This window comes from Ichthyophthirius multifiliis (genome assembly GCF_000220395.1).
Source record: "Ichthyophthirius multifiliis unplaced genomic scaffold scaff_1120509251419, whole genome shotgun sequence".
Classification (NCBI taxonomy): domain Eukaryota; phylum Ciliophora; class Oligohymenophorea; order Hymenostomatida; genus Ichthyophthirius; species Ichthyophthirius multifiliis.
Genome location: NW_004085892.1, coordinates 3330 through 15292, shown reverse-complemented (window position 1 = coordinate 15292; position 11963 = coordinate 3330). Strand labels below are relative to the sequence as shown.

At 14.1% G+C, this 11963-nt stretch overlaps 1 protein-coding gene across 1 annotated transcript, besides 12 other annotated features; it reads left to right on the top strand. All coding sequences in view use genetic code 6, as the record gives it.

The window, feature by feature from the left end:
- Positions 1 to 320: 320 nt before the first annotated feature.
- Positions 321 to 398: a microsatellite.
- Positions 334 to 385: a microsatellite.
- A 197-nt stretch (positions 399 to 595) lies between the features above and the next one.
- On the top strand, positions 596 to 1903 carry IMG5_199910 (hypothetical protein). The gene is made up of 3 exons (XM_004024040.1): positions 596 to 1215; positions 1283 to 1438; positions 1496 to 1903. The coding sequence occupies exons 1-3, from the start codon at positions 654 to 656 to the stop codon at positions 1822 to 1824; spliced, it is 1047 nt and encodes a 348-aa protein (XP_004024089.1). The 5' UTR covers positions 596 to 653; the 3' UTR covers positions 1825 to 1903.
- Positions 1904 to 2222: 319 nt separating this feature from the next.
- Positions 2223 to 2286: a microsatellite.
- Positions 2258 to 2307: a microsatellite.
- A 1979-nt stretch (positions 2308 to 4286) lies between these two features.
- Positions 4287 to 4335: a microsatellite.
- A 107-nt stretch (positions 4336 to 4442) lies between these two features.
- Positions 4443 to 4472: a microsatellite.
- Positions 4473 to 4531: 59 nt separating this feature from the next.
- Positions 4532 to 4594: a microsatellite.
- Positions 4595 to 7352: 2758 nt separating this feature from the next.
- Positions 7353 to 7388: a microsatellite.
- Positions 7389 to 8926: 1538 nt separating this feature from the next.
- Positions 8927 to 8981: a microsatellite.
- Positions 8982 to 10147: 1166 nt separating this feature from the next.
- Positions 10148 to 10195: a microsatellite.
- A 787-nt stretch (positions 10196 to 10982) lies between these two features.
- Positions 10983 to 11027: a microsatellite.
- Positions 11028 to 11035: 8 nt separating this feature from the next.
- Positions 11036 to 11101: a microsatellite.
- Positions 11102 to 11963: the final 862 nt, after the last annotated feature.

Below are 11963 nucleotides of genomic sequence, written 5' to 3'. Positions count from 1 at the left end.
TCTTACATAAATCACATAAACCTAATTATTTTTATTTATCAGATTCAATATCAGATTATATATCTTTTATTAAAATTTTAGAATATATAAATAATTAATATTAAACCGCTATTTTTATCAATATTTATTGATTCATTTTATTTTATTTATTGAAAAATAAAGATATAATTATTAAATAAATAAAACAAATATTTTTAAAAAACAATTTAAATAATATTTTTATTATTATTATTTATAAATTATTTTATAATTTTAATATTATCAGATATTTATAAAATTAATTATAAAATTTATATATTTAATTAATTAATTTTTATCTATTATTATTTTATAAATTTTAATAAAATTAATTTATTTTTTATTAATTTTAATAAAATTAATTTTATTTTTTATTAATTCTTATAACTTACGAATAGCATTTTTTAAAAATAAAAATTAATAATAAAATAAAAACTAAACATTATAGAAAAAAAGTAAGAATATTGTTTTTTTTTTTTTTTCAGAAATAAAAAAAAAAACCTTACATTCATTAATTTTATATTACATATAAATAAAAAGTGAATAGAAGAAGCACATTAAAGAGACAAAGTACTGTTAAATAATATTAGAAAAATATCGATGTATCATTTGTTGATTGTAACATATTTTATAATATGATCTAAAAAGGGTAATAAGTAAAAAACAGTTTAATAATATATGATATAACAAACGGAGAATGCATCAAATAAGAAGTAACTAATGTAATAAAAATTGATAATGAATTAGGAAAATAAATAATTGCTCACTCAGAAATAATAAAACTTGAAAATATTTAAAAAAAATTACCTAAAAATAAGCAAGATCTATTTTCTAGAAATAAGAGGTGTTATAACTTTATAGTATTTTAGGATAAGAATACACAATTTCTATAAATTTTAAACGATTTAATATAAAAATAATATATAATGGACAGTCAAATCAAAGGAAGTGAATTATTAAATAGTGGATATATAAAAATTTCCGATAAAATTTTATAGTTATAGTTAGAAAATAAACTATTAGAAGAAAAGTTAAATGTAAATTCAGATCAATCAATTTTTAATTTAAGAAAAGCGTTAGCCTTATATAATGTACTTAAAAAATTTAAAATTAATCAAGTTCATATTTTAAGATAACCTACTTAACTATTCACTTAATTATATCCTTTTATGACTAACTTTTTTTAAATATTAAATAGTAAAAAATTATTTTTTTATTATTATTATTTTTAATTAATATTAATATATTTTATAAAATAAATAAGATGTTTAACTAAAATTTTATCCTAATGAAATATTAAATGGATAATTTTATTATGGAAACTGTTAACATGCTGCTTAAGAGGAGCTAATTAGTTAATTAGGCATTACTCATGTTGTAAATATGACAACTGAAGTAGAAAACTTTTTCGAGTCAAATAGTAAGTTTTTTATTTTTTATTTTATTTTTTTCCAAAAAAAAACAATAACAAAAAAAGCTAAAGTTACTTATTTAAAAATATCTATTTTAGATGAAGATGATGTCAAAATATTCCCATATTTTAAATAAACATATTAGTTTATAAGAAATGCTTTAGAAAATCCTAAAAATAAAATATTTGTTCATTGCGCTTAAGGAAAATCACGTTCTGGAACAATAGTTATTATGTATCTTATGAAAAAATATAAATGGTCATTAAATGCGGTAATTAAAAATAATTTTAAAATAAATAATTTATTTTATTTTAAAGACATTAAAATATGTATAAGAAAGAAGAGATATATGTTAACCTAACCCAGGCTTTATGGAATAATTGAGTATGTTTGAAGAAAATAAATTTATGTTTGAAGGAGAAATCGAAGGTGAATTTTCAGAAAATTAATGTTGTTAAGATAATAATGATTAAGAAAATGAAGTAAAAAGTGAAGATAGTGAAAACGATATTATGGATGATAATGAATATAAGAAAGAATTATAAAAAAACATATTAAATGAATAAGTTGAAAAATCAAAAGAAAAAATAAATAGCAATTAAATGTGAAAGAATATAAATTTTTAATTATAAAAATTTAAGATTTTATTATATTTTTTTTATTTTTTATTAAAAATATTAAATGATTTCTATTTATTATATCTTTTATTTTTCTTTTAAATTTAATTATATATTATATTTATGTTTGCTTTAATAATTAAACACACGTTATTTTGATTTATTTTAGAAAATAATATATATATATATATATATATATATATATATATATATATATATATATTTATTTATTATATATACAATTTTTTTAATATTTATACTCAATATATATATATATTTTTTTAAATAAAATATGAAAAAATAGTTACATATTAACAATAATAATGCCCCTCCTCTGTTGTGTGTTTTAGCTTTTAAATTAAAAGAAGATAAAAAGTTAAATTAAATATATTTTGTATTAATAGATTAAGCTAATTAAAAGATAATTGAACACACATTATTTATAGTTAATAATTGTACAGATTTCTAAGCACATTTAAATACCATAATATAAAGGGTTAAAATATTAATAAAATCAGAAAATATTATTTACATCTATAAATCATCAAAAAGTAAGCAATTAATAGAAAAGGAAAACTTTGAATAAGCAAAAACAATAAGTTAGTAAGCAATAATAATGGACGAAATGCTGCCTATAGAATACTCTAAAGATTTATTTTATGTAAATGTTTTAGAATAAATTTAAAATAAATATGACATCAATAATATTCATTAGAAAATCTAAATACTTTCTTATTTTGAAAGTAAAACATTAATTAATTTAGTACAATTAATACTAGTAATAAGCTCCTAAAAAATATATTTTAATAATGAATAAATATTTGATTAAGAGAAAAAAAAGTTAATGAAAGACTATATAAAGAAATTTATTAAAAAAAAAAATATTAATTAATAACAATAAAAAGGTGAATAAAATATATTTTTGATAAACTAAGTAAATTAAATCGTAGAATAAATAAAAGAAAATAATTAAAAAATATAATAATAAATTAATGATATTCATACTTTAAATAATTTGAATATAGAAAATTATTAAAAAAATAAAGAAAAAGAATTATAAAATTTTATTTAAAAATAATAGTCGGAATTAGAAAAATTTATTTTTGATTAAAAAAATAAATTTGATTTACTTGAAAGTGAAAGCAATCATTTGAAAAATTAATTTTCATCAATTTAAAATTCAAGCGATATTTTTTCTTATGAAGTTATTTAAAAGCTTTAAGGATTAATATAAATTGATATTAATCCATAGGTAAATAAAATATATATTTATTCATTATATAACTATGTTTATTTAAAATAAAAATAAAAGGAAAAAAAAATATAAAAAAACTTAGAAAATAAAAATAATCAATTGTAAAAATACTAAATATAAAACACCTAAAATACAGATGAAAAATAAAATTTATAATAATTCCCTATATTTTTATCTTAATAATTTTAATACTAAAATTCTGAGAATTAAATACAAGAAAATTAACTATAATAAAGTTTTGAAATCCAAAAAAGAAATAATAGTCAATTATATAAAGAAATAATAGAAACATAAATAGGTGATAATATTATATTGAAATAAAATAACTGTACAGATTCATTTTTTATTTAATAAAATCCTTCTTTTAATTCAATTTAAATTTAAAATTAATAAAATCATAAAAATAATAATAATGTAAACCTTGTTTAATAAAAAAGTAATCAATAAGCTCATTAATTTTAAAAAAATATCAATGTAAATCATTTAGACGAAAGTTAATAAATAGATTCAAATTATAATTTATAATAAAATTCTAAAAATAATTATTAAAGTAATGAAAATTTGTGCAAATGGGAATTTTCCTTAAATAATAAAGATAAAAATGATGAGAAATGTTAAAATTTATATAATAAAAAAGTATTGTATAATGAAAATAATAAAAGCATTTAATCTGAAAGATAAGACAATAATAAAAGTAATATTTCAAATATAGCAAATAATTAAGACGAATTTAATATATATAATAATGAAATTACTTAAACAACTAATAATACGCATATTATTAATAAATGTGAAGAAATTGAGACTAAAAATAATTATGAGATTCAAGACTAAAATGTGAATTAATAAGATATTGGATTATTTTTTTAAGATAGAGATAATAATTAACAAATTAATAATAATATAAATAATATTGATTTTTTAAATATTCAAAAAGAAAATAGTAATAATAATTAATAAGAATCTGATAAAGAAATATTTTAAAATAATTATATGGATTAAAAAAATAATAATATATAAAATAAAAAAATAAATTAAAAATATGAATATTAATAATAAAAAAATATCTAAAATAAAGTAATTTATTAAAAAAAATAAAAATTATAATAGTAATAAACGTAATAAAATTAAGAAAAAAAAGTAAAATATAAATATGTAAAAAATAAATATAAAAATAGTATAGATTAAATAGCTTTAAATAGTAAAGAGGATATTTAATAAATGTAAAGATAAAAATAATATTAATAATAATATTAAATATAATAATAATAATAATAATAATAATAATAATATTTATGTTCTGATAAAATGTACGAAGAAATTTCGTTTATTGATAGATAAAATACTTAAATATAATGTTATATTAATCACTTTCCTAACGCAAGCAAAATACAAATTTTGGAATTATTACTAAAAAATAATCAAACTGTATTTTAATATTAAAATAATATTTAAAAATAAATATACGATTTCGAGATATTATTTGTTATAAAATATTAATTTTAATTTTATAAAGAAAATTAGCAAATTATCGAATTTCCTATTATTGCTTATAATATAGAAAGAACATAAATAATAGAAGAATATCATTAATATATTAACCATTAAAATTAATTTTCATTTTTGAATGTTTTTTTAAATATCTGTAAGTTTATCAAATCTTATATTGATAATTATTCTTGTGCTATTATTTACGAATCCTAATATGATATTTTTTACTTTTTAACGAATTTATTAATTAAAGAATTGTCCCTAATATTTAAATTTTTTATACTTTTATTAATCTTTAGATTATCCATAATCCACCTATAACTGATATTTTATAAGGTTTAAATATGTTCAATATAAAATGGTAGGGAAAGAAATTCAGAGAACTTGATTATGCAAGAAATATGTGCTGTTTATTGAGAGTTTTAGTCTAGATTGGATTAAAGTTTAATAATTAGATGATTTAATTTAATTATTTTTTAGAAAATTTAAATATTTTTTACAAAGAAATATAAATTGCCTAAGAGTTTAGTGAAACATTTTTTATTTTTCATGTAAAACATCGTAATAAATAAATGAATTTACTTGATTGTAAATTCAGCTTTTAGTATTTTTAAAAGATTAATATTTCGGGTAGTCATAAGACATTTTTTTATAATTAAAAAAGTATTTCTTATTTATATTAGTTTTTAAATAATCTAAACTTAGATAAGAATTAAAAATTCACAATTTTTAGTTTGGAAGAAGATAGTATTTTTATTGAATAATTTTTTAATTTGTTATATAATGGAAACGTTTAGAGTTTAAATTTTAATAATTAATAATTAATTATTCTTTACGAAGATATTGAAAATTATTTTTTAAATAATTAAGATGTTTTTTTATGTTTAAATGATTAAAATATTGATTTTAAATAGTTTTTCTAATACTTAACTATAAAAAATTTCAAAAATTGAATTTTAATTAAATTAATTTTTTTTTTAATTTTTAATTTATTTAATAATTATTTTTTTGTTTAAATATTTTAAAAAATAAAATAAAAAAAAATATATATATATATTATTTTTGTTATTTTATTTGTTTACTTATTTTTATTTTTAAACCAAAAATGCCTTTATTTAATTTTTTTTTTTTTATATATATTTTATAATATTTTTATTTTTATTTATTTAAAAATTATAATTTTGATTAAACACTAATAAAACATCACTCGTTTTTATTTTTTATATATTATAAGTAAAGTGCCATTTCTTAATATTCCTAAAGTTTTTTCTTATTAACTAATATATAATTAAAAAATAAGAGAAGTAAATCCCTATCTTAAATTAACTATAAAATATCAATATTTTCATTTTATTAATCAGTCCAAGAAGGATTTTTGAATCCTGAAAAATCAACGAATTATTATTCAATATAAACCACTTTATCATTAAAAAGAATATCTTTTTCAAAATTCGATATTTTATGGTCTTTTTGAAATTATAGGTAAGCTTTTTTATCAAAATTAAGAAGTACAAAAGCAGTCTAATTTCTATTTAAATTAAATTTTTTTAAATAAATCGAAAATTCTTAATAAAAATTTTAATTTAGATTAAAGTTATTAAAATCAAAAAAAAATAAAGATTCATCAACAAAAAATGCTTAATTAAAATTATCTTTTTTTTGAAATAAAAAAGAATGAAATTAAACCAATCCTGTATTATTTTCATCAAGTTATTTTAATTAAATAATTAAAAAATACTTATTATATTAATACATATTAAAAAAATTATTCTAAACACATTATTTTGGTTATTCTTTCAAAAATTATGGTTGAATCATAAAAGTGGAAAAAACAAAACCTCTTTTGATTAATTCTAGGCAAATATTAGCTTAATTTATAGCGTCATCAATTCCTCTATGTTTATGTCCTTAAAATTCTAACTAGAGAATTTATTAAGCATGAGATAGTGATTTGTTTATTACTCCCCCACTTATTTCTAAAGGAAAAACATTCCTTAAATTTATATATTTATAGAACATTTAATTTCCTGGTAAATAGTTTTTAGAAATGAATTCGTTTTTTAAATATTTACAATCGCTAGAACAATCGTATAATATACAGCCATTATATTCTTTGTACTTATCTAAAAAAGTCTCTATTTCTTTTATCGCATTTATAAATGTGGGAGCTTTTTGTAAGTTTATTTGGGTTATTCCAGTTAGTCTTTATATATAAGGGTTTATTTTTTAATATAATGTAGGTTGTATATATGTATGATATTTGTCTATTATGCATCTTTTTTTCAAATCTAATACTACTATTGGAAATTCTATTATTTCATATCCAGGTTAATTACATTCATAGTCTATTACAAATAAAATATCTAAAGGATTATTTTTTTGATTTTCCTATAGTTATGCCTGTAGTTCTAAACTTTATTATTCTATTTGTTCATGAATTTATAATTGTCTGCATTTTCCATTAATTTAATTTTATTATTATTGTTAAAGGCTTTAGTTTTTACTATTTGTATTTTAAATAGATTATTCTTTTTCGTTTGTTTAATTATATAAGGAATTTTATTATTATTATTATTATTATTATTATTATTATTAGTGTGTTTTATAGGGTGTTTTTGTTAATTAAGAGAATTTTTTATTACTATTTGTATTTTGTTAAAGAATTTGGTTTATTAATTTTCTGTTTTACTCTTTTAGTACTTCTGGAATGTTATGTTTGTGTGAAACTTTGCAATTTTAGTTAAATTTAAACCCACAGTCTATTAACTTCAAAACTAAATTAAAATAAAATTGTTAATTATTAAATTTATACTAATCTGTATAATCTTAATTTATGCTTTATTTTATCCCCTAAATTTATTTTGATAATCCTTTTTCTTATTCAAAATCGAAAAGGTTTAGTAATTATTTAAATTGTATAGAATCCTTTTAGACATATTGCTTTGGAAATATTTAACTTAAGCTTATGTAATTTTTGGTAAATAATAATTCATTTTCAGTAAATCTATTTTTTTATAAAATCTAAAACAAAGCATTTGCTATTTGCTTTTTAGGATATATTATTATTAAGTTTTAGTTTTTGTCGTACGCTTTTAAAATCTCTTGTATGTCCTTTTAGGCTATTCTTAATTAACGGTTAGTGTCTGTATTACCGATTTTATAATTATTTATATTTACTAACTATTTAGTTTATTAATTTACTAAAACACAATAAATATTTTACAAATAATTTTAATCATGTATTTTCATGTCTATTAATAGTAAATATTAATCGTTTTATTTATCTTCGCTATTATCATTTAGAAATTGTTTGGCTTTTTTAATTTGTTTTTTTATATATAAATTAATAAATATATATTATATATTTATATAATAATTTTTTTTTTTTTTTTACAAGAAAATTCATTATTATTTTGATTTTAATTATCACTTTCTTATATTATATTTTATTTTAATAACTCTTCTTATATGTTGTTTATATATTTTTGCATAATCATATTATTATTATTTTTTGTTTGTATTTTTAATTAAATATATAACAAACAATATATAAATAAATATGAAAATTTCTTTTTATTTAATAATTTTTAGTAAAAGTAAAATTAAAATAATAAATATATAATTTTAGACTTATAAATTAAAAATATAAATATAGTTAAGTTATTTTAATTTATATTTTTTTTTAATGATAAAAACATATATAAAATAATTAATATTTAAATAATTTTCTATTTTTATTAATTAATAATTATTTTAGAATATATTTTTATATTTTTTTTTTTTTTTTACTAATAAATTTAAACTGTAATTTTAAAAGATTTAGATTAAAATAATTATTTTTTTTCTATTTTTTTAAAAGATTAAAACATTATGATAATTCATAAAATAGCTTTAAATATAATTTTAGATATTTTAGATTAAATTAATTTATTTTATTTAAAATAAATATTTTTAAATATATTTTTTTTATTATTAAATTTATTATAATTTATTTTTAAATATAAAATTTATTATCATAATTATTTAATGAATACTTATTATTTTTTATTGTTTTTATCCTTAAAAATTACATATTTCTAACATAAAAAAAAAATTGAAAAGTATAAAATAAAATATAAATAAACTTAAAAATATTATATAAATATTTTTATTTAATTTAAATATATATTTATTTATTAAATATTATTTTTGAATCTAATACACACATATATTTTATTTTTCTATATTTTTTATTTTGATTAAAAATAAATTATTTTTTTTAAAAAAAAAAAATCAAATAATATCCATAGTCTAAATTAAAAAATAATTAAATAATGGATATAAGATTTTAAATGTTAAAATAAATATTTTCATCGGTATAAAAATTATATTTTATCATTTATAAAGATAAAATAAATTAAGACTATTTGAATTAAACTATATATTTTACAAAAATTTAAATACAAAAATAATTTCTATTAATTTTAATATAAAACATTATTGAATTTTATTAATATATATATAATTATTTTAATGAATAACTTATTTCAATATAATTTTTTATTTAAAGAATGAATATACTTGTTTATTATTCACAATATTAAATCATATTAATAATTGTTTAATATTTAATTTTTATCTTTTTAATAAATAAATACTTTATAAAATATTAAGAAAAAAAAAAAAAAAATCTATTAATATATGTAACTATAAATTAAAAATATTTAATAATAATTTTATTTCAGAAAAAAAATAAAAATAAGAATATATATTTATTGTTTAATAAATAAAAAATGCCTAATTTAATTTATTTAAAGATTAATAAAAATCAAAATTCTTTATTATTATTAAATTTTCAAATAATATGTATAATAAAATATCTTATGATATTAAAATGATAAAATTTTACTAATTAAAAATACATATAAAGTACTATATTAAATCTATAAAGTCTTTAAAATTAATTAATTTTCACAAATTCTTTTAATAAATTTTATAATCCTAAAATTATTTTATTATAATTTAATAAACGTAGTAATTTCTTTTTGAAAACACTGATTTTTAATTGTATTATCTTCTTAAACTAGTCTATATTTATTATATAAATAAATATTTAAGCTAATTCTCAATATGTTGTAAATTAATACTTAAATACTAATTATCCCAGAACTTTATGTTCATAGATATAATAAAACATTGATTTCAATTACAAATAAAATTTTAGTAAAAACTAAATAATAGAATAAAATATTAAAAAATTAATTTTCTGATAAATAAATATATCAAAAAATAGAAATGAATATAAATTACTATAATAGTGAGTTTATATATAATTGAAAATTATAAATATACTAAAGAAAGATAGATAAAATAGAAACTAAAAAATATATAATTAAAATAACTAAAAATATAAGGTAAAATAAGTCAGATATTATATGTAAAAATAATACTTATTTTAAAAAAAAGATATTTTATTGAAAATATGTGTTAAAATGGATATTGAAGAATCTTTAATAAATAAGAGAAATACCAGATTGTATTTATATAAATAATAAACCAAAAATTATAAATTGGTATCTTTTGAGATTAAAACATTTTAAAATTAATGTATAATAATAGTTTAGGATATATATTTACTTAAAATAAATAAAATATTTTAAAAATGCATATTAAAATATAAAAATAAAATAAAAATCGAATGAATTTAATTCATTAAAAAATAATATTAATATTATTATAATATTTAGTAATAAATTAATTTTAATTATTTAGTTTTTTATAAATTAAATAAAAATTATAATCAATATTTTCATTAATTAAAAAATAAAGTATATATATATAATATAATATTTACTCCCTTTTATTAAAAGTTTGTTTATTTAGCAGGCCTTTATTATATAATTTTATTATTTTATAAATATAATTATATTATATACTTTTTATATAATATTATCACATATTTAGTTTTATTTAATTATATGTAGTTAGTTATATTTAGTAATATATTCAATATTATTTTTCAAATTTTACTTTTAATTATCTAATTTAATTTTTTGTTAATTTAAATATTCAATATAAAATAATTAGTTAAAATCCTTATAAATACCTAATATTGTATTATAAAAAAAGAATCAAGACTTAAAATATTTTTCTTTTTTATTATAATTTTTTTTAATATAAATATCAAAATTTTAAAATTTTGTTGATTCATTATTTTATTTTATTTTATTTTTTATCTTTAATTATTATATTTTTGATAAAGTTAAAAATAAGAATTGATAAAAAAAAGTATTTAATTATAATAAAAATAATAATATGTATAAAAATAAAATAAATAATAATATTAAATAAAAAAAATATGTAATAGCCAAATTAATTATAATAAGTTTAAATTGAAAATACATTCGGATTATTAAATCTAATATTATGTGTAATAGTTGCATTTTTAGGAATGATTTAATTTATAAATCTGGCAATTGATTGCTCCCATTCTTATTATTAATTATTAGTACCTTAAATAATTTTATTATTATTTCCTTTAGGATATTATTTTACTAATTAACATAAATTTAAATTAAAAAATTTTGTATTTTTTGTAGCCTATTTATATGCTTTAATAACTCTTTGTGTAAAAGCTAAACATTTTGACAGGATTTTTATATAAGATAAATTAGTGTAATGCAATAATTAAAATAATAATTACGTAAAATATGGGTTTGTTTATTTTAATATATTAGTAAATATATTTTAACATTTATTATAAGTATGTCTGATGTGGAAAGAAATAATTTAAATTGCAAAACAACAAAAACAATAGAAAGAATGAAATAAAAATATATTTATATAAATTTTCTTAAATAAATATTATTTTTAAACATTTTTATTTATTTATAAAAAAAATAATATTTTTAATATATTTAATTAATAAAGATTCTTAAAATTATTTATAAATTTAAACCAAAATTAAATATTTTTAATAATTTTTTTTTTTTTCATTAAATAAAAATTAAATCTATATTAATAATAAAATTTTAAAAATTAATATTATTTGTTAAATAAATTTTTGTAAAATTTTATTATATATAAATAATATATGTTTTAATTTGTATATATAAATGAATTTATAATTTTTTAAAAAGTGTTTTATATATAAAAATAATTATTTAAAGTTTTATAAATACACTTGTTAAT